This window comes from Pseudophryne corroboree, chromosome 3 (assembly GCF_028390025.1).
Source record: "Pseudophryne corroboree isolate aPseCor3 chromosome 3, aPseCor3.hap2, whole genome shotgun sequence".
NCBI classification, from domain to species: Eukaryota; Metazoa; Chordata; class Amphibia; order Anura; family Myobatrachidae; genus Pseudophryne; species Pseudophryne corroboree.
Genome location: NC_086446.1, coordinates 98464888 through 98487108, shown reverse-complemented (window position 1 = coordinate 98487108; position 22221 = coordinate 98464888). Strand labels below are relative to the sequence as shown.

The following is a 22221-nucleotide window of genomic DNA, read 5'->3' as shown; positions in this document are numbered from 1 at the left end:
GAAAACAGAATGTTAATTATAAAATCCAAAAACCTTAATCCATAAAGTGGAGATAGTTTCAGAGGAGAATTCACAACTGACCAAGTGATCACAAGAGGATAATTATTTTAATAAGGAGAGATATAGCCTTCTGTGTTTATCTTGTCTTTATGTCCCTGGTTTGGAGACTATTTCTATTTTAAACAGCGATTAAGAAACAACTCAAGTACTATAAAATCTAATTTTAATACAAGTTTCAAGACATGAATGCTGATTACCTATAAAATGACATAAATCCAGTAAGAGTAAACTCGGACTTCAATAATAGGCAACAGTATTGTCATATTATAGTTTTTATTTGCCAGTTGTCTTGTTTTGAGGCTTCTTGAATATATGTATATAAGCAATATGTACCACCAGCTGTAACGGTCTTGTAACAAAGAGCCACAAAGGTTATAGGCAATGAACAGGTAAATGTTTCATATTCCAAGACACAGGTAACATTAATAACACAAAAATACAATAGGCTACACTCAAAACATGAAGGTCCGCTTTTCAGGCCCAAAGGATCATCTTCTAGTGGTTCTATTTATTATTTTACAGTCTCATTCACACATAATTAACTCCACTTTTACCATCATGATCGTAGACGCACCAGTTCCACGGAAATCGGATGGTGTAACAGTTAGCATTAATGCCTCACAGTGCTGAGGTCATGGGTTCGGTTCCCACCATGGCCCAACTGTGAGTTTGTATATTCTCCCTGTGCTTGCGTGGGTTTCCTCCCACACTCCAAAAATAAAAAATAAAAAAAATTAACCCAAGTGTGTGTGTACATGTGTTTAGGAAAGATTAGATGGGCCAAGTGGTTCTTATCTGCCATCAAATTCTATTTTTCTAATCTTTGCCCCAGATTTCTTTGACAAATTTTCTGTCATTCTTTTGTATGTCATTCTTTTCTTATGTAAAAGTATGGCCGACTGTTCATGCTGTTAGATTTCACTGTTTTGAATTTACTTTTGAAGAATCAATAAAGCTGCACAGTTCAAAAAAACATGGTCAATTTGAGTTAAAATGGCGCCCAGCGAAAGTACATAATTATCCAGTAAAGGTCCTTTCAATCTGGATTAGCAACCAATCAGATGGAGCTATACATATGTCAATTCAAGAACTTTTTTTGCCTAATGTCAGTTGATCATAAAGTTGTTTATTTCTATAAAATTTTACAATAAAAATAGATCAAATGTGGCTTAAACAGTAACTTGCAAGGTGCTATCTAAAACCTCTCTCAGAAGGTAACACGTAGAGTTCAATGCACTCTCTGTTAAGAAATGCAAAAATATATTAATCTACATATATGTAAACCAATCTTTCAATGATCGACTTGTGAGTGAATCTTTTGATGCTTAACCAGACTTGCTTTCTGTGTAAAACAGTTCCCACAGTCAGAACAAGCAAAGGGCTTCTCTCCTGTGTGTGTTATCTGGTGCTTAACCATATTCGATTTGCGTGTAAAGCCTTTTCCACACACGGTACAGGTAAAAGGCCGCTCTCCGGTATGCGTTTTCTGATGCTCGGCGAGCATTGCTTTCTGCGTAAAGCTCTTACCACAGTCAGAACATGAAAACGGCTTCTCACCCGAGTGAATGATCTGATGTTTCACAAGAGTTGATTTATAAGTGAAGCATCTTCCGCATTCCGGACAGGAGAATGGTTTTTCTCCTGTGTGTATTCGCTGGTGGTAAGCCAGACTTGATTCTTGTGTAAAACATTTCCCGCACTTAGGACATCTAAAAGGTTTTTCCCCTGTGTGAACCCGCTGGTGTCCAACGACATGGGATTTATGTCTAAAACACTTTCCGCACTCAGAACACGTAAATGGCTTCTCACCTGTGTGAATTCTCTGGTGCTCAAGGAGGTGTGACTTGTACGTAAAACATTTCCCACACTCGGAGCAGGAAAACGGCTTCTCGCCTGTGTGAATTCTCAGATGTTTGACAAGTGTTGATTTACACGTAAAATATTTCCCACACTCCGAACAGGAGAATGGTTTCTCCCCTTTGTGTGTTTTCTGATGCGCAATAAGGTTAGCTTTCTGTGCAAAGCTCTTCCCACACTCAGTGCAGGAAAATGGCTTCTCGCCTGTGTGAATTCTCAGATGAATAATAAATTTGTCTTTCTTGCTGAAACATTTCCCACATACGGAGCATGCAAACCTTTCATCTCCTCGACCAGCAGCATTGTACCGAATAATATCAGGGAAATATCCGCCACGTTTAGAGGAATCTGAGCTGTGAAGAACTGGAGGTTTATTTGGGGTTATAGGGTTCTCTCCTCGAGAAACGTGTCTGGTGTTTTTCATTTTCGTTTCACAAACGGGAGACAAAGTAGGATGCTCGTTTGAGGAATTCCTGCTGTTGCTTCCATCTGTGGGAAATGAAATATGTCAATATGAATGTTTGCACCAGAAGGAATGTTTCAATAAAGACTTCTTTGCAATCATTTCATGGAGTTCAGGATACTTAATATTGCCGTAAACATTTTTTTTTAGAAAAACATAACCTGTACAAAATCCTCTAGAACACTGCAACATTTTAAAAGTCATTATGCAGGTAGTTCCACTGCTAGTATACAGGTAAGTTGAGGCTAAAGCAGGGTAATAATCTGTAGCAAGCAGAGCATACACATTAAGTGTTACAGCTTGTATTAAAGAAGAATCATGGATAATGTCATATGGTATCTCCTAACACTTCACTGCATTTTTGTGGCTCTGAGGTCTGTAACCCAAAGTGACTGTGTGGTGGAGAGCAGGAGTGTAATAGGGGCTGATGGCTCCTGATGTATGAGATACACCAGAGAGTGTGGGGAGGAGACTGGTCAGATCTCTGGGCTGGTGACATGATGTGAGGGGGAGAGGAGTAGTATAATAGAGGCTGATGGCTCCTGATGTATGAGATACACCAGAGAATGTGGGGAGGAGACTGGTCAGATCTCTGGGTTGGTAACACACAGTGACATGATGGGAGGGGGAGAGCAGGAGTATAATAGGGGCTGATGGCTCCTGATGTGTGAGATACACCAGAGAGTGTGGGGAGGAGACTGGTCAGATCTCTGGGCTGGTATCATACAGTGACATGATGTGAGGGGGAAAGCAGGAGTATAATAGGGGCTGATGGCTCCTGATGTATGAGATACACCAGACAGTGTGGGGAGGAGACTGGTCAGATCTCTGGGCTGCTAACACATAGTGACATGATGTGAGGGGGAGAGCAGGAGTATAATAGGGGCTGATGGCTCCTGATGTATGAGATACACCAGAGAGTGTGGGGAGGAGACTAGTCAGATCTCTGGGCTGGTATCACACAGTGACATGATGTGAGGGGGAAAGCAGGAGTATAATAGGGGCTGATGGCTCCTGATGTATGAGATACACCAGAGAGTGTGGGGAGGAGACTGGTCAGATCTCTGGGCTGGTAACACACAGTGACATGATGTGAGGAGGAGAGCAGGAGTATAATAGGGGCTGATGGATCCTGATGTATGAGATACACCAGAGAGTGTGGGGAGGAGACTGGTCATGTCTCTGGGCTGGTAACACACAGTGACATGATGTGAGGGGGAAAGCAGGAGTATAATAGGGGCTGATGGCTCCTGATGTATGAGATACACCAGAGAGTGTGGGGAGGAGACTGGTCAGATCTCTGGGCTGCTAACACATAGTGACATGATGAGAGGGGGAGAGCAGGAGTATAATAAGGGCTGATGACTCCAGACTCTCCCAGTGGGCAGAAACTTTTAGCTCATTAGTGTTAGTAACAGAAGAAGGTGTAGAGTAGAGATTGTTGTAGTTCCTGAAAAATGCGAATATATGAAAATATTCAGAATTTAGTGGTAATTACCCACCTGCGCTGATATCAATTGGAATTTCTTCCTCCTTAATTTTCACATCTGTCTGTATTTCCTCAGTCTCTGGGTCAATGTCAATCAGCACGATATTCAGTTCCCCGTCCTAAAGAGAACATTAAATAATAATACACTACCTATTTTATAGGACCATTAAACATATACTGTAGGGCTTTCTGCAAACAAAAAGCGGTGTCTAAAGCTGGGTATACACTGAAGCTATCTCGGCCCGATATGTAATTTCCCGCCAAAATGGAATGACATATCGACTGGATCGTTCAGTGTGTACGTACAATCTGCGCCCTTTCTCAGTCGCATGCGATATTGTCTGGTCGGTCGTGCTGCACAGCTAACCGGACGATATCCCATGTGGCACTGTGCAAATTAATGTAGGGCAGAACAAGGGATCGTTCCGTCCTTCATTGCATCATTATGATGTGTACGCATGGTACGATATGTTGGCCAGTCGGCCAGCATATTGTCCAGGTACACATCGCTCTAGTGCAGGCATGTCCAAACTGCGGCCCTCCAGCTGTTGAGAAACTACACATCCCAGCATGCCCTGACACAGCTTTAGCATTCTCTGACAACAAAACTGTGTCAGGGCATGCTGGGATATGTAGTTTCACAACAGCTGGAGGGCCACAGTTTGGACATGCCTACTCTAGTGTGTACCTGGCATAAGCATAGAAAATGTACTGTAAGTAAATTACAGTAAATGTGAAAGATGTAATAGAATCTAAGAGTACTTAAAAATAGGATTTTGGTTACCTACCGGTAAATCCTTTTCTCGTAGTCCGTAGAGGATGCTGGGGTCCACATTAGTACCATGGGGTATAGACTGGTCCAGCAGGAGCCATTGGCACTTTAAGAGTTTGAGAGTGTGGGCTGGCTCCTCCCTCTATGCCCCTCCTACCAGACTCAGTCTAGAAACTATCCTGAGGAGACGGACATCTTCGAGAGAAGGACTTTACACAGATAGTGGCGAGATTCACACCAGCTCACACACAAGGCACATCAAGCTAACTAGCTTGAAACTCAGCAACCGCTGAAATACTTACCAAGTAACAAAGCAGTACTCAACTTTAACAAAGTTGAACTGAACCAAATAACGATTGCAGGAAAACGAAGCACTGGGCGGGCGCACAGCATTCTCTACGGACTACGAGAAAAGGATTTACCGGTAGGTAACCAAAATCCTATTTTCTCTTACGTCCTAGAGGATGCTGGGGTCCACATTAGTACCATGGGGATCTACCAAAGCTCCCAGAACGGGAGGGAGAGCATGGAGGCTCCTGCAGAACGGATAGACCAAACTTCAGGTCCTCAGAGGCCAAAGCATCGAACTTGTAGAACTTTGCAAACGTGTTCGACCCAGACCAAGTTGCTGCTCGGCAAAGTTGTAACGCCGAGACACCCCGGGCAGCCGCCCAGGAAGACCCCACCTTATGAGTAGAGTGGGCCTTAACAGACGTAGGACACGGCAGTCCTGCCGTAGAATACGCATGCTGGATAGTGAACCTGATCCAGTGAGAGATAGTCTGCTTAGAAGCAGGACACCCAATTTTCTTGGGATCATACAGGACAAACAGAGAGTCCGATTTTCTGTGACGAGCAGTCCTCTTCACATAGATCTTCAGAGCCGTTACATCTAAGGACTTTGATGAAATTGAGGAGTCAGTGGTAACGGTTCCGGTATGAATGGTCGACCATGTTATGGTCGACAGTCATTAGGTCGACCACTATTGGTCGACATTGACATGGTTCGACATGGAGACATGGTCGACACATGAAAATGGTCGACACGTGAAAAGGTCGACACATGAAAAGGTCGACATGAGTTTTTAAACTTTTTTGGGTGTCGTTTTTTGCGTAAAGTGACTGGGAACCCCAATTAGTGCACAGCGTCCCCTCGCATGGCTCGCTTCGCTCGCCATGCTTCGGGCATGGTGCCTTCACTCCGCTACCGCTTCGCTCGGCACAGATTACCGTTCCAATCGTAGTCCACGTGGATCGTAAAGTATGGAAAAGTTCCCCAAAAGCAAAAAAAAAAGTTAAAAAACTCATGTCGACCTTTTCACGTGTCGACCTTTCATGTGTCGACCATTTTCATGTGTCGACCATGTGTCCATGTCGACCATGTCAATGTCGACCAATAGTGGTCGACCTAATGACTGTCGACCATAACATGGTCGACCATCTGAACAGATACCAGTGGCAACTGGCACCACAATAGGTTGGTTGATATGAAATGCCGTCACAACCTTCGGAAGAAACTGCTGACATGTCTGGAGCTCAGCTCTATCTTCATGGAAGCTCAAGTATGGGCTTTTACAGGACAAAGCCCCCAACTCCGACACAAGTCTAGCAGAAGCTAAAGCCAACAAAGTGACAGCCTTCCACGTAAGAAATTTGACCTCAACCTCCTGTAGAGGCTCAAACCAGTTAGATCGGAGAAACTGCAACACCACGTTAAGATCCCATGGCGCCGTAGGCGGTACAAAGGGAGGTTGGATGTGCAGAAAAGTCTGAACCTCAGGGAGGGCAGCCAATTGTTTCTGGAAGAAAATGGATAGGGCCGAAATCTGGACCTTCACAGATCCCAACCTCAGGCCCATATCCACCCCTGTTTGCAGGAAGAGGAGAAACCATCCCAGTTGAAACTCCACCGTAGGAAACTTCTTGGACTCACACCAAGACACACATTTTTTCCAAATACGATGGTAATGTTTAGACGTTACTCCTTTCCTAGCCTGTATCAGGGTAGGAATAACCTTGTTCGGAATGCCCTTCCGAGCTAGAATCAGGCGTTCAACCTCCATGCCGTCAAACAAAGCCGTGGTAAGTCTTGATAGGTGAACGGCCCCTGCTACTGCAGGTCCTCCCGAAGAGGAAGGGGCCTCGGTTCTTTTTGCAGAAGATCCAGAAGGTCCGCGTACTAAGCTCTTCTTGGCCAGTCTGAAGCAATGATCGCTTGAACCTTTGTCCTCCTTATGAGCTTTCAAACTCTTGGGATAAGTGGAAGAGGTGGAAACACGTACACCGACTGGAACACCCACGGAGACACTAGGGCATCCACTGCCACTGCTTGTGGGTCCCTCCACCTGGAATAACGCTGAAGCTTCTTGTTGAGACGAGAGGCCATCATGTCTATTTGGGGTACCCCCAAAGGTCTGTTATTTCTTTGAACACCTCCGGATGGAGGCCCCACTCCCCTGGATGGAGGTCGTGTCTGCTGAGGAAGTCTGCTTCCCAGTTGTCCACTCCTGGAATGAAGATTGCTGATAGCGCCAACGCGTGTTTTGGTGCCCAGAGGATGACTCTTGTCACCTCTAGCATTGCAGCTCTGCTCTTCGTTCCACCCTGTCGGTTTATGTAAGCCACTGTCGTTACATTGTCCGACTGCACTTGAATGGCCCGATTTCTTAGAAGATGGGCCGCCTGAAGAAGACCGTTGTATATGGCTCTCAGTTCCAGAATGTTGATCGGTAGGCCGGCTTCCAGATTTGACCACCTTCCTTGGAAGGTTTCCCCATGAGTGACTGCGCCCCGGCCCCGGAGGCTTGCATCCGTGGTTAGATGGATCCAGTCCCGAATCCCGAACCTGCGGCCCTACAGAAGGTGAGGTAATTGGAGCCACCAGAGGAGTGAAATCCTGGCCTTTTGTGACAGAAGTATTCTCAGGTGCATGTGTAGATAAGATCCCGACCACTTGTCCAGGAGGTCCAGCTGGAAGGACTGAGCATGAAACCTCCCGTATTGGAGAGCCTCGTAAGAGGCCCCCATCTTTCCCAGAAGGCGAATGCATTGATGAACAGACACCCGGGCTGGCTTCAGGACATCCCGGACCATTATTTGTATCACAAACGCTTTTTCCTGTGGAAGAAACACCCTCTGCACTTCCGTGTCGAGGATCATTCCCAGAAAGGACAACCTCCTGGTTGGTTCCAAATGTGATTTTGGAAGATTCAGAATCCAACCGTGGACTCTGAATAGGTGGGTCGTGAGAACAATGGACTGCAAAAGCTTCTCCTTGGACGATGCCTTTATCAGCAAATCGGCCAGATATGGAATGATGTTCACCCCCTGCTTGCGGAGAACCATAATTTCCGCCATCACCTTGGTGAATACCCTCGGTGCTGTGGAGAGGCCGAATGGCAGGGCCTGGAACTGGAAATGACAGTCCAACAATGCGAAACGGAGATAAGCCCGATGCGGCAGCCAAATCGGAATGTGGAGGTACGCATCCTTGATATCCAGGGATACCAGGAATTCCCCCTCTTCCAGACCTGATATCACTGCCCTTAGAGACTCCATTTTGAACTTGAACTCCTTCAGAACGGGGTTTAGCGATTTTAGGTTCAGAATGGGTCTGACTGAACCATCCGGTTTCGGTACCACGAAAAGGTTTGAATAGTAACCCTTGTTTTGCATATGAGGTTGTACTGGCACAATGACCTGTGCCTCCACCAACTTCTGGACGGCTTCTTGCAGGACAGTCCTGTCTGCCAGCAGAGCTGGCAAGCCTGATTTGAAAAATCGGTGAGGAGGGTGATTTTGAAATTCCAGCCTGTACCCCTGGAACACAATATCTTGCACCCAGGGGTCCAGGCCGGATGACACTCAGACGTGACTGAAATGACTGAGTCTCGCTCCCACCGGCCCCACCTCCGGGGCGTGCAGTCCACCGCCATGCAGAGGACTTTGGTGTACCTGAAGCAGGTTTCTGTTCCTCGGAACCTGCAGCAGCAGGTTTCTTGGACTTGGGCCGACCTCCCCGAAAGAAGGTGTTGGACGGCCTGGCCTTTCTGGGCTTGGCAGCCCGAAAGGACTGTGATGTAGTTGAAGAAAAGGGTTTTTTCGGAGCAGGTGTAGCTGAGGGAAGAAAAGGTGAGACTTACCCATTGTAGCCGTGGAGATCCACGCATCTAGCGCTTCCCCAAAGAGAGCCTGACCTGTATAGGGTAGGGACTCCACACTTCTCCTGGATTCCGCGTCAGCAGACCACTGACGCAGCCACAGTCCTCGACGAGCGGAGACAGACATGGAACAAATTCCTGCAGCCATGGAACCCAGGTCTTTCATGGATTCCACCAGAAATCCTGCCGAATCCTGAATGTGACCAAAAACAAGTCACATTTATCCATAGTATCTAAATCTTCAAGTAACGTGCCTGACCACTTTACTATAGCTTTGGCAATCCAAGCACTGGCAACAGTGGGACGTAGTATTGCCCCTGAAGCCGTGTACATGGATTTGAGCATATTATCAGTTTTACGATCAGCCGGCTCTTTCAAGGCGAAAGATCCTGGAACAGGTAAAACCACCTTTTTTGAGAGTCTGGCTACCGACGTGTCAATAATGGGTGGGGTTTCCCATTTTTTCCTATCGATCTCAGGGAAAGGAAACGCCACCTGGACCCTTTTAGGGATCTGGAATTTTTTCTCAGGGTTTTCCCAAGCCTTTTCAAAAATAGCATTTAATTCTTTTGACACAGGGAAGGTTAGCGAGGCTTTCTTGTTTTCTGCTTAGTTAGGGACCTCCAGCAATAGAGCAGCCGTGAAGTGGCCTGGAGGCTTATCATATCTTTTGCAAAACATATGTAACGAAGAGCTCTAAATTTTCTATTATTACATACAGTAGTGTATACAGTTCTTCTTACTAACAGCCAGCAGAGTGCGTGGGAAAAATCCCTTTTGTTTTCTGTGAAGTAAGCCTCCTCAGCCTGCTCGGGTGGTGTATCAGCATTAATCAACAATCCCTAATGGCCTCTGTCATCAACTGCACCCCTTTTGCAAGAGATGCTGCCCCCCGCAACACATCCCCGTCACCTTCCGCAGTGTCAGAATCAGTATCTGTGTCATCTTGCATGATCTGTGCAAGAGCACGTTTTTGGGAATATACAGCGGGGGGCCCTGAGGTACCAGTACTGGGCCACACTGCCATAGGGTTCTGTAAAGCCCGAGTTGCAGATTCATTTTGTGCATCTCTGTTAGAAATCATAGTTTTGATAGAGGATAACCACTCTGGCTCCCTTGCTGGTATCTGTGCTAAACCAGTGCAATCCTCATTACATGGAATGGGATCATCCTGAGAGGACATATCCTCTGGACATAGCTTAATGGAGACACACAGACACTACACACACACACACAGGGGAGGACAGACAGAGTTTCACCCCCAAGAATGGCAAGAGAGACACAGATTGGAGCCAACCCACACACAGCGCTTTTAAGGTAAAGGGAGACCCACTACCAGCGCTGACTGTGCACCTTAATAGGTTACACAGTCTTTATGTAACCTCCCCCCTTCTACAACCCCCTGGTACAGTGAGAGATAGCTGGAGTTGCTGTGGAGGGACTTGCTCTTCCTGGACAGCGCTGTGCAGGCAGGAAAATGGCACTGAACGCAGCTGGGTCCGCTCTGAGGAGAAGCTCCGCCCCCAAAGTAGCGCTGTCTTCCCGCTCTTCACAACGATTATACTGGCCTGAGGTAAATGCTGGCTGAGATCCACGGACTCTGACAGGCTTGCTGACCAGTGCAGGGTTCAGGCGCTGGCTCAGGGCGCCCCTCACAGCGCCGCACAAAGTACCGCTGAGCCTCCGGAGCGCAGCTAGTACTGCGCTCCCACCCTGTTGCCGCCATCTTCACACCGGCTCCCCGCTTGCTAGGGGGTCGGTGACTCACTCGCCACTGATCTTCTGGCTCTGTAAGGGGGTGACGGCATGCTGCTGGGGTGAGCGATCCCCTGTGGCGGGGAACGATCTATCCCCTCAGGAGCTCAGTGTCCTGTCAATGGAGATAGTGGCTCACACCCCGCAGGGCGGACACTACTCCCCCCCCTTAGTCCCACGAAGCAGGGAGGCTGTTCCCAGCAGCCTCCCTGTAAAATAATAAACTCCCCAAAAAAATAAGATTTTACTTACCGATAAATCTATTTCTCGTAGTCCGTAGTGGATGCTGGGGACTCCGTCAGGACCATGGGGATTAGCGGCTCCGCAGGAGACAGGGCACAAAACTAAAGCTTTAGGATCAGGTGGTGTGTACTGGCTCCTCCCCCTATGACCCTCCTCCAAGCCTCAGTTAGGATACTGTGCCCGGACGAGCGTACACAATAAGGAAGGATATTGAATCCCGGGTAAGACTCATACCAGCCACACCAATCACACCGTATAACTTGTGATCTAAACCCAGTTAACAGTATGACAAACGTAGGAGCCTCTGAACAGACGGCTCACAACAATAACAACCCGATTTTTTTGTAACAATAACTATGTACAAGTATTGCAGACAATCCGCACTTGGGATGGGCGCCCAGCATCCACTACGGACTACGAGAAATAGATTTATCGGTAAGTAAAATCTTATTTTCTCTGACGTCCTAAGTGGATGCTGGGGACTCCGTCAGGACCATGGGGATTATACCAAAGCTCCCAAACGGGCGGGAGAGTGCGGATGACTCTGCAGCACCGAGTGAGAGAACTCCAGGTCCTCCTCAGCCAGGGTGTGCCCCTGACCAAGTAGCAGCTCGGCAAAGTTGTAAAGCCGAGACCCCTCGGGCAGTCGCCCAAGATGAGCCCACCTTCCTTGTGGAATGGGCATTTATATATTTTGGCTGTGGCAGTCCTGCCACAGAATGTGCAAGCTGAATTGTACTACACATTCAACTAGCAATCGTCTGCTTAGAAGCAAGAGCACCCAGTTTTTTGGGTGCATACAGGATAACAGCAAGTCAGTTTTCCTGACTCCAGCCGTCCTGGAAATCTATATTTTCAGGGCCCTGACAACATCTAGCAACTTGGAGTCCTCCAAGTCTCTAGTAGCTGCAGGTACCACAATAAGCTGGTTCAGATGAAACGCTGACACCACCTTAGGGAGAAACTGGGGACGAGTCCGCAGCTCTGCCCTGTCCGAATGGACAATCAGATATGGGCTTTTGTGAGACAAAGCCGCCAATTCTGACACTCGCCTGGCCGAGGCCAGGGCCAACATCATGGTCACTTTCCATGTGAGATATTTCAAATCCACAGATTTGAGCGGTTTAAACCAACGTGATTTTAGGAATCCCAGGACTACGTTGAGATCCCACAGTGCCACTGGAAGGCACAAAAGGGGGTTGTATATGCAGTACTCCCTTGTCAAATTTCTGGACTTCAGGAACTGAAGCCAATTCTTTCTGGAAGAAAATCGACAGGGCCGAAATTTGAACCTTAATGGACCCCAATTTGAGGCCCATAGACACTCCTGTTTGCAGGAAATGCAGGAATCGACCGAGTTGAAATTTCTTCGTGGGGCCTTCCTGGCCTCACACCACGCAACATATTTTCGCCACATGTGGTGATAATGTTGTGCGGTCACCTCCTTCCTGGCTTTGACCAGGGTAGGAATGACCTCTTCCGGAATGCCTTTTTCCCTTAGGATCCGGCGTTCAACCGCCATGCCGTCAAACGCAGCCGCGGTAAGTCTTGGAACAGACATGGTACTTGCTGAAGCAAGTCCCTTCTTAGCGGCAGAGGCCATGAGTCCTCTGTGAGCATCTCTTGAAGTTCCGGTTACCAAGTTCTTCTTGGCCAATCCGGAGCCACGAGTATAGTTCTTACTCCTCTACGTCTTATAATTCTCAGTACCTTTGGTATGAGAAGCAGAGGAGGGAACACATACATCGACTGGTACACCCATGGTGTTACCAGAACGTCCACAGCTATTTCCTGAGGGTCTCTTGACCTGGCGCAATACCTGTCCAGTTTTTTGTTCAGGCGGGACGCCATCATGTCCACCTTTGGTCTTTCCCAACGGTGCACAATCATGTGGAAACAACTTCTCGATGAAGTCCCCACTCTCCCGGGTGGAGGTCGTGCTGAGGAAGTCTGCTTCCCAGTTGTCCACTCCCGGAATGAAAACTGCTGACAGTGCTATCACATGATTTTCCGCCCAGCGAAGAATCCTTGCAGTTTCTGCCATTGTCCTCCTGCTTCTTGTGCCGCCCTGTCTGTTTACGTGGGCGACTGCCGTGATGTTGTCCCACTGGATCAATACCGGCTGACCTTGAAGCAGAGGTCTTGCTAAGCTTAGAGCATTGTAAATTGCTCTTAGCTCCAGTATATTTATGCGGAGAGAAGTCCCCAGACTTGATCACACTCCCTGGAAATTTTTTCCCTGTGTGACTGCTCCCCAGCCTTTCAAGCTGGAATCCGTGGTCACCAGGACCCAGTCCTGAATGCATAACTGTGGCACTTTAGTAGATGAGCACTCTGCAGCCACCACAGAAGAGACACCCTTGTCCTTGGAGACAGGGTTATCCGCTGATACATCTGAAGATGCGATCCGGACCATTTGTCCAGCAGATCCCACTGAAAGGTTCTTGCGTGAAATCTGCCGAATGGAATCGCTTCGTAAGAAGCCACCATTTTTCCCAGGACCCTTGTGCAATAATGCACTGACACTTTTCCTGGTTTTTTTGGAGGTTCCTGACTAGCTCGGATAACTCCCTGGCTTTCTCCTCCGGGAGAAACACCTTTTTCTGGACTGTGTCCAGAATCATCCCTAGGGACAGCAGACGTGTCGTCGGAGACAGCTACGATTTTGGAATATTTAGAATCCACCCGTGCTGTCGTAGAACTACTTGAGATAGTGCTACTCAGATCTCCAACTGTTCTCTGGACCTTGCCCTTATCAGGAGATCGTCCAAGTAAGGGATAATTAAGACGCCTTTTCTTTGAAAAAGAATCATCATTTCGGCCATTTCCTTGGTAAAGACCCGGGGTGCCGTGGACAATCCAAACGGCAGCGTCTGAAACTGATAGTGACAGTTTTGTACCACGAACCTGAGGTACCCTTTGTGAGAAGGGCAAATTTGGACATGGAGGTAAGCATCCTTGATGTCCAGGGACACCATATAGTCCCCTTCTTCCTGGTTCGCTATCACTGCTCTGAGTGACTCCATTTAGAATAGGTCTCACCGAGCCGTCTGGCTTCAGTACCACAATATAGTGTGGAATAATACCCCTTTACTTGTTGTAGGAGGGGTACTTTGATTATCACCTGCTGGGAATACAGCTTGTGAATTGTTTCCAATACTGCCTCCCTGTCGGAGGTAGACGTTGGTAAAGCAAACTTCAGGAACCTGCGAGGGGGAGACGTCTCGAATTTCCAATCTGTACCCCTGGGATACTACTTGTAGGATCCAGGGGTCCACTTGCGAGTGAGCCCACTGCGTGCTGAAACTCTTGAGACGACCCCCCACCGCACCTGTTTGTACGGCCCCAGCGTCATGCTGAGGACTTGGCAGAAGCGGTGGAAGGCTTCTGTTCCTGGGAATGGGCTGCCTGCTGCAGTCTTCTTCCCTTACCTCTGTCCCTGGGCAGATATTATGGGGACGAAAGGACTGAGGCTGAAAAGACTATGTCTTTTTCTGCTGAGATGTGACTTGGGGTAAAAAAGGTGGATTTTCTAGCTGTTGCCGTGGCCACCAGGTCCGATGGACCGACCCCAAATAACTCCTCCCCTTTATACGGCAATACTTCCATGTGCCGTTTGGAATTTGCATCACCTGACCACTGTCGTGTCCATAAACATCGTCTGGCAGATATGGACATCGCACTAACTCTTGATGCCAGAGTTTCGCATATATAGAAATGCATCTTTTAAATGCTCTATAGTCAATAAAATACTGTCCCTGTCAAGGGTATCAATATTTCCAGTCAGGGAATCCGACCAAGCCACCCCAGCGCTGCCCATCCAGGCTGAGGCGATCGCTGGTCGCAGTATAACACCAGTATGTGTGTATATACTTTTTAGGATATTTTCCAACCTCCTATCAGTTGGCTCCTTGAGGGCGTCCGTATCTGGAGACGGTAACGCCACTTGTTTTTATAAGCGTGTGAGCGCCTTATCCACCCTAAGGTGTGTTTCCCAACGCGCCATAACTTCTGGCGGGAAAGGGTACACCGCCAATAATTTTCTATCGGGGGAAACCCACGCATCATCACACACTTCATTTAATTTATCTGATTCAGGAAAAACCACATGTAGTTTTTTCACACTCCACATAATACCCTTTTTTGTGGTACTTGTAGTATCAGAAATATGTAACATCTCCTTCATTGCCCTTAACAAGTAACGTGTGGCCCTAAAGGAAAATACGTTTGTTTCTTCACCGTCGACACTGGAGTCAGTGTCCGTGTCTGTGTCGACCGACTGTGGTAAAAGGACGTTTTAACGCCCCTGACGGTGTTTGAGACGCCTGGACAGGTACTAATTGGTTTGCCGGCCGTCTCATGTCGTCAACCGACCTTGCAGCGTGTTGACATTATCACGTAATTCCTTAAATAAGCCATCCATTCCGGTGTCGACTCCCTAGAGAGTGACATCACCATTACAGGCAATTGCTCCGCCTCCTCAGCAACATCGTCCTCATACATGTCGACACACAAGTACCGACACACAGCACACACACAGGGAATGCTCTGATAGAGGACAGGACCCCACTAGCCCTTTGGGGAGACAGAGGGAGAGTTTGCCAGCACACACCAAAAACGCTATATTATACAGGGACAACCTTTATATAAGTGTTTTTCCCTTATAGCATTTTAATATATATATACATATCGCCAAATAAGTGCCCCCCCTCTCTGTTTTAACCCTGTTTCTGTAGTGCAGTGCAGGGGAGAGCCTGGGAGCCTTCTCACCAGCCTGTGAGGGAAAATGGCGCTGTGTGCTGAGGAGAATAGGCCCCGCCCCCTTTTCGGCAGGCTTCTTCTCCCGTTTTTCTGAGACCTGGCAGGGGTTAAATACATCCATATAGCCTCCAGGGGCTATATGTGATGTATTTTTAGCCAGAATAAGGTATTATACATTGCTGCCCAGGGCGCCCCCAGCAACGCCCTGCACCCTCCGTGACCGTTGGTGTGAAGTGTGTGACAACAATGGCGCACAGCTGCAGTGCTGTGCGCTACCTTCATGAAGACTGAAAAGCCTTCTGCCGCCGGTTTCTGGACCTTCAATCTTCAGCATCTGCAAGGGGGGTCGGCGGCGCGGCTCCGGGACGAACCCCAGGGTGAGACCTGTGTTCCGACTCCCTCTGGAGCTAATGGTGTCCAGTAGCCTAAGAAGCCAATCCATCCTGCACGCAGGTGAGTTGAACTTCTCTCCCCTAAGTCCCTCGATGCAGTGAGCCTGTTGCCAGCAGGACTCACTGAAAATAAGAAACCTAAAAACTTTTTCTAAGCAGCTCCTTAAGAGAGCCACCTAGATTGCACCCTGCTCGGACGGGCACAAAAACCTAACTGGGGCTTGGAGGAGGGTCATAGGGGGAGGAGCCAGTACACACCACCTGATCCTAAAGCTTTAGTTTTGTGCCCTGTCTCCTGCGGAGCCGCTAATCCCCATGGTCCTGACGGAGTCCCCAGCATCCACTTAGGACGTCAGAGAAAACAGGATTTTAATACCTACCGGTAAATCCTTTTCTATAAGTCCGTAGAGGATGTTGGGGACACCAAAAGAACCATGGGATATAGACGGATCCGCAGGAGACATGGGCACTTGAAGTCTTTCAAAGGGAGCGTGACCTGGCTCCTCCCTCTATATCCCTCCCCAGACTCAGTTTAGAAAATGTGCCCTGAGAGATGGAGGCACTCGAGGGAGCTCTTAGAGTTTCTCTGAAAAGACTTAATGTTAGGTTTTTTATTTTGGGGAGATCTGCTGGCTACAGACTCCCTGCTTCGTGGGAAAGAGGGGAGAGCAGTCTAGACACCGCCGATATAGCTGGTAGATGGCGTTCCGCCCACTGAAGAATCCTTGATACTTCCCTCATTGCCATGCGGCTTCGAGTGCCGCCTTGATGATTTATGTACGCCACTGTGGTGGCATTGTCCAACTGTACCTGAACAGGTCTGTTCTGAATTAGATGATGGCCAGGTTCAACGCGTTGAACACTGCCCGCAGTTCCAGAATGTTTATTGGGAGGCGAGATTCCTCCTTGGTCCACTGTCCCTGAAGGGAGTGTTGCTCCAACACCGCGCCCCAGCCTCTCAGACTGGCGTCCGTCGTCAGAAGGACCCAGTTGGAGATCCAGAAGGGACGACCCCCACTCAAACGTCGGTCCTGCAGCCACCAACTCAGTGACAGACGGACCTCCGGAGAAAACGAGATCATGTGAGACCTGATCCGGTGAGGCAGGCCGTCCCATTTGGCAAGAATCGGTTTCTGCAGAATGCGTGAATGGAATTGAGCGTACTCCACCATGTCGAAAGCCGACACCATGAGAACTAGCACTTGCATCGCTGAATGTAATGTATTTTGTGCTTAGACTTAGGTCCCATCACCATGATATCTCATTATGGTATGCAATTATTCCAAAATACGGAAAAATACCTCTGGTCCCAAGCATTTTGGATAAGGGATACTCAACCTGTATATAGTTATTGCTTAAATAAGGGTTATGTTATAGTTGCATCAGGGTTTATCTGATGCTCTGTGATTGTTCATACTGTTAACTGGGTAAAGTTATCACAAGTTGTACAGTGTGATTGGTGTGGCTGGTATGAGTCTTGCCCTGGATTCCAAAATTCTTTCCTTGTACTGTCAGCTCTTCCAGGCACAGTTTCTTTAACTGAGGTCTGGAGGAGGGACATAGAGGGAGGAGCCAGAGCACACCAGAATCTAAATTCTTTCTTAAAGTGCCCATGTCTCCTGCGGAGCCCGTCTATTCCCCATGGTCCTTACGGAGTGCCCAGCATCCACTACGGACTACGAGAAAATAAGATTTTACTCACCGGTAAATCTATTTCTCGTAGTCCGTAGTGGATGCTGGGGACTCCGTAAGGACCATGGGGAATAGCGGCTCCGCAGGAGACTGGGCACAACTAAGAAAGATTTAGGACTACCTGGTGTGCACTGGCTCCTCCCACTATGACCCTCCTCCAGACCTCAGTTAGGATACTGTGCCCGGAAGAGCTGACACAATAAGGAAGGATTTTGAATCCCGGGTAAGACTCATACCAGCCACACCAATCACACCGTATAACTCGTGATATTATACCCAGTTAACAGTATGAACATAACAGAGCCTCTCAACAGATGGCTCAACAATAACCCTTTTAGGTAACAATAACTATATACAAGTATTGCAGACAGTCCGCACTTGGGACGGGCGCCCAGCATCCACTACGGACTATGAGAAATAGATTTACCGGTGAGTAAAATCTTATTTTCTCTGACGTCCTAGTGGATGCTGGGGACTCCGTAAGGACCATGGGGATTATACCAAAGCTCCCAAACGGGCGGGAGAGTGCGGATGACTCTGCAGCACCGAATGAGAGAACTCAAGGTCCTCCTCAGCCAGGGTATCAAATTTGTAGAATTTTGCAAACGTGTTTGCCCCTGACCAAGTAGCAGCTCGGCAAAGTTGTAAAGCCGAGACCCCTCGGGCAGCCGCCCAAGAAGAGCCCACCTTCCTCGTGGAATGGGCTTTTACCGATTTAGGCTGCGGCAGGCCAGCCGCAGAATGCGCAAGCTGAATTGTGCTACAAATCCAGCGAGCAATAGTCTGCTTTGAAGCAGGAGCCCCCAGCTTGTTGGGTGCATACAGGATAAATAGCGAGTCAGTTTTCCTGACTCCAGCCGTCCTGGAAACATAAATTTTCAAGGCCCTGACTACGTCCAGTAACTTGGAGTCCTCCAAGTCCCTAGTAGCCACAGGCACCACGATAGGTTGGTTCAAGTGAAAAGCTGATACCACCTTAGGAAGAAACTGGGGACGAGTCCTCAATTCTGCCCTATCCATATGGAAAATCAAATAGGGGCTTTTACATGATAAAGCCGCCAATTCCGACACACGCCTAGCCGAAGCCAAGGCCAAAAGCATGACCACTTTCCACGTGAGATATTTTAAATCCACGGTTTTAAGTGGCTCAAACCAATGTGACTTTAGGAAACCCAACACCACGTTGAGGTCCCACGGTGCCACTGGAGGCACAAAAGGAGGCTGAATATGGAGCACTCCCCTGACAAATGTCTGAACTTCAGGCAGTGAAGCCAGTTCTTTTTGGAAGAAAATCGACAGAGCCGATATCTGGACCTTAATGGAACCCAGTTTTAGGCCCATAGTCACCCCTGACTGTAGGAAGTGCAGAAATCGACCCAGCTGAAATTCCTCCGTTGGGGCCTTCCTGGCCTCACACCACGCAACATATTTTCGCCATATGCGGTGATAATGTTGTACGGTTACATCTTTTCTAGCTTTAATGAGCGTAGGAATTACTTCCTCCGGAATACCCTTTTCTTTTAGGATCCGGTGTTCAACCGCCATGCCGTCAAACGCAGCCGCGGTAAGTCTTGGAACAGACAGGGCCCCTGCAGCAGCAGGTCCTGTCTGAGCGGCAGAGGCCATGGGTCCTCTGAGATTAATTCTTGAAGTTCCGGGTACCAAGACCTTCTTGGCCAATTCGGAACAATGAGTATAGTTCTTACTCCTCTTTTCCTTATTATCCTCAGTACCTTGGGTATGAGAGGAAGAGGGGGGAACACATAAACCGACCGGTACAGCCACGGTGTCACTAGAGTGTCCACAGCTATCGCCTGAGGGTCTCTTGACCTGGCGCAATATTTTTCTAGCTTTTTGTTTAGGCGGGACGCCATCATGTCCACCTGTGGCCTTTCCCAACGGTTTACAATCAGTTGGAAGACTTCTGGATGAAGTCCCCACTCTCCCGGGTGGAGGTCGTGCCTGCTGAGGAAGTCTGCTTCCCAGTTGTCCACTCCCGGAATGAACACTGCTGACAGTGCTAACACGTGATTTTCCGCCCATCGGAGAATCCTTGTGGCTTCTGCCATCGCCGTCCTGCTTCTTGTGCCGCCCTGTCGGTTTACATGGGCGACTGCCATGATGTTGTCTGACTGGATCAGAACCGGCTGGTTTTGAAGCAGGGGCTTTGCCTGACTTAGGGCATTGTAAATGGCCCTCAGTTCCAGAACATTTATGTGTAGGGAAGTCTCCTGACTTGACCAAAGTCCTTGGAAGTTTCTTCCCAGTGTGACTGCCCCCCAGCCTCGAAGGCTGGCATCCGTGGTCACCAGGACCCAGTCCTGTATGCCGAATCTGCGGCCCTCTTTGAGATGAGCACTCTGCAGCCACCACAGCAGAGACACCCTGGTCCTTGGAGACAGGGTTATCAACCGATGCATTTGAAGATGCGATCTGGACCATTGGTCCAACAGGTCCCACTGAAAGGTTCTGGCATGGAACCTGCCGAATGGAATTGCTTCGTAGGAAGCTACCATCTTTCCCAGGACTCGCATGCAGTGATGCACCGACACCTGTTTTGGTTTCAGGAGGCCTCTGACTAGAGATGACAGCTCCTTGGCTTTCTCCTCTGGGAGAAACACTTTTTTTTGGACTGTGTCCAGAATCATCCCCAGGAACAGTAGACGTGTCGCAGGAACCAGCTGTGACTTTGGAATATTCAGAATCCAACCGTGCTGGTGTAGCACCTCCTGAGATAGTGCTACGCCGACCAACAACTACTCTCTGGACCTCGCCTTTATCAGGAGATCGTCCAAGTATGGGATAATTAAAACTCCCTTTTTTCGAAGGAGTATCATCATTTCGGCCATTACCTTGGTAAATACCCTCGGTGCCGTGGCAGGCCGAACGGCAACGTCTGGAATTGGTAATGACAATCCTGTACCACAAATCTGAGGTACTCCTGGTGAGGATGGTAAATGGGGACATGCAGGTAAGCATCCTTGATGTCCTGAGATACCATGTAATCCCCCTCTTCCAGGCTTGCAATAACCGCCCTGAGCGATTCCATCTTGAACTTGAATTTTTTTATATATGTGTTCAAGGATTTCAAATTTAAAATGGGTCTCACCGAACCGTCCGGTTTCGGTACCACAAACATTGTGGAATAGTAACCCCGTCCTTGTTGAAGTAGGGGCACCTTGACTATCACCTGCTGGGAATACAGCTTGTGAATTGCCTCTAACACAGCCTCCCTGTCTGAGGGAGTCGTTGGCAAGGCAGATTTGGGGAAACGGCGGGGGGGAAATGTCTCGAATTCCAGCCTGTACCCCTGAGATACCACTTGAAGGATCCAGGGATCTACTTGTGAGCGAGCCCACTGATTGCTGAAGATTTTGAGACGGGCCCCCACCGTACCTTGCTCCGCCTGTTGAGCCCCAGTGTCATGCGGCGGACATAGCAGAAGAAGCGGGGGAGGACTTTTGTTCCTGGGAACTGGCTGTATGCTGCAGCTTTTTCCCCCTACCTCTGCCTCAGGGCAGAAAGGACGCGCCTCTACCCCGCTTGTTCTTTTGGGGACGAAAGGACTGTACCTGATAATACGGTGCTTTCTTTGGTTGTGAGGGGACATGTGGTAAAAATGCTGACTTCCCAGCTGTTGCTGTGGAAACTAGGTCCGAAAGACCATCCCCGAACAACTCCTCACCCTTATAAGGCAAAACTTCCATGTGCCTTTTAGAATCTGCATCACCTGTCCACTGCCGAGTCCATAACCCTCTCCTGGCAGAAATGGACAGTGCACTTATTTTAGATGCCAGCCGGCTAATATCCCTCTGTGCATCTCTCATGTATAAGACAGCGTCTTTAATATGCTCTATGTTTAGCAATATAGTGTCCCTGTCTAGGGTGTCAATGTTTTCTGACAGGGAATCCGACCACGCAGCTGCAGCACTGCACATCCATGCTGAAGCAATAGCTGGTCTCAGTATAATACCAGTGTGCGTATATATAGCCTTCAGGAGAGCCTCCTGCTTTCTATCAGCAGGTTCCTTTAGGGCGGCCGTATCCGGAGACGGTAGTGCCACCTTTTTTGATAAGCGTGTAAGCGCTTTATCCACCCTAGGGGGTGTTTCCCAACGTGACCTATCCTCTGGCGGGAAAGGGTACGCCATTAGTAACTTTTTAGAAATTACCAATTTTTTATCGGGGGAAGCCCACGCTACTTCACACACTTCATTTAATTCTTCAGAAGGGGGAAAAAATAAGAATTTACTTACCGATAATTCTATTTCTCATAGTCCGTAGTGGATGCTGGGACTCCGTCAGGACCATGGGGAATAGCGGGCTCCGCAGGAGACAGGGCACATCTAAAAAAGCTTTTAGGTCACATGGTGCGTACTGGCTCCTCCCCCTATGACCCTCCTCCAAGCCTCAGTTAGGTACTGTGCCCGGACGAGCGTACACAATAAGGAAGGATCTTGAATCCCGGGTAAGACTCATACCAGCCACACCAATCACACCGTACAACTTGTGATCTGAACCCCGTTAACAGTATGATAACACAAACGAAGTAGCCTCTGAACAGATGGCTCACAACA

General features: G+C 48.4%; 1 protein-coding gene across 1 annotated transcript in view; it reads right to left on the bottom strand.

Annotated features, from left to right (window-relative positions):
* Window positions 1-209: 209 nt before the first annotated feature.
* LOC135057207 (oocyte zinc finger protein XlCOF7.1-like) overlaps window positions 210-22221 on the bottom strand; it is a 160071-nt gene continuing 138059 nt past the window's right edge. The window contains exons 12-13 of the mRNA XM_063963100.1: window positions 3883-3988; window positions 210-2406 (exon numbers count right to left, since the gene is read on the bottom strand). Of these exons, the coding sequence (XP_063819170.1) occupies window positions 1352-2406; window positions 3883-3988 (1161 nt within the window). The 3' untranslated portion in view covers window positions 210-1351. The remainder of the gene's footprint in view (window positions 2407-3882; window positions 3989-22221) is intronic.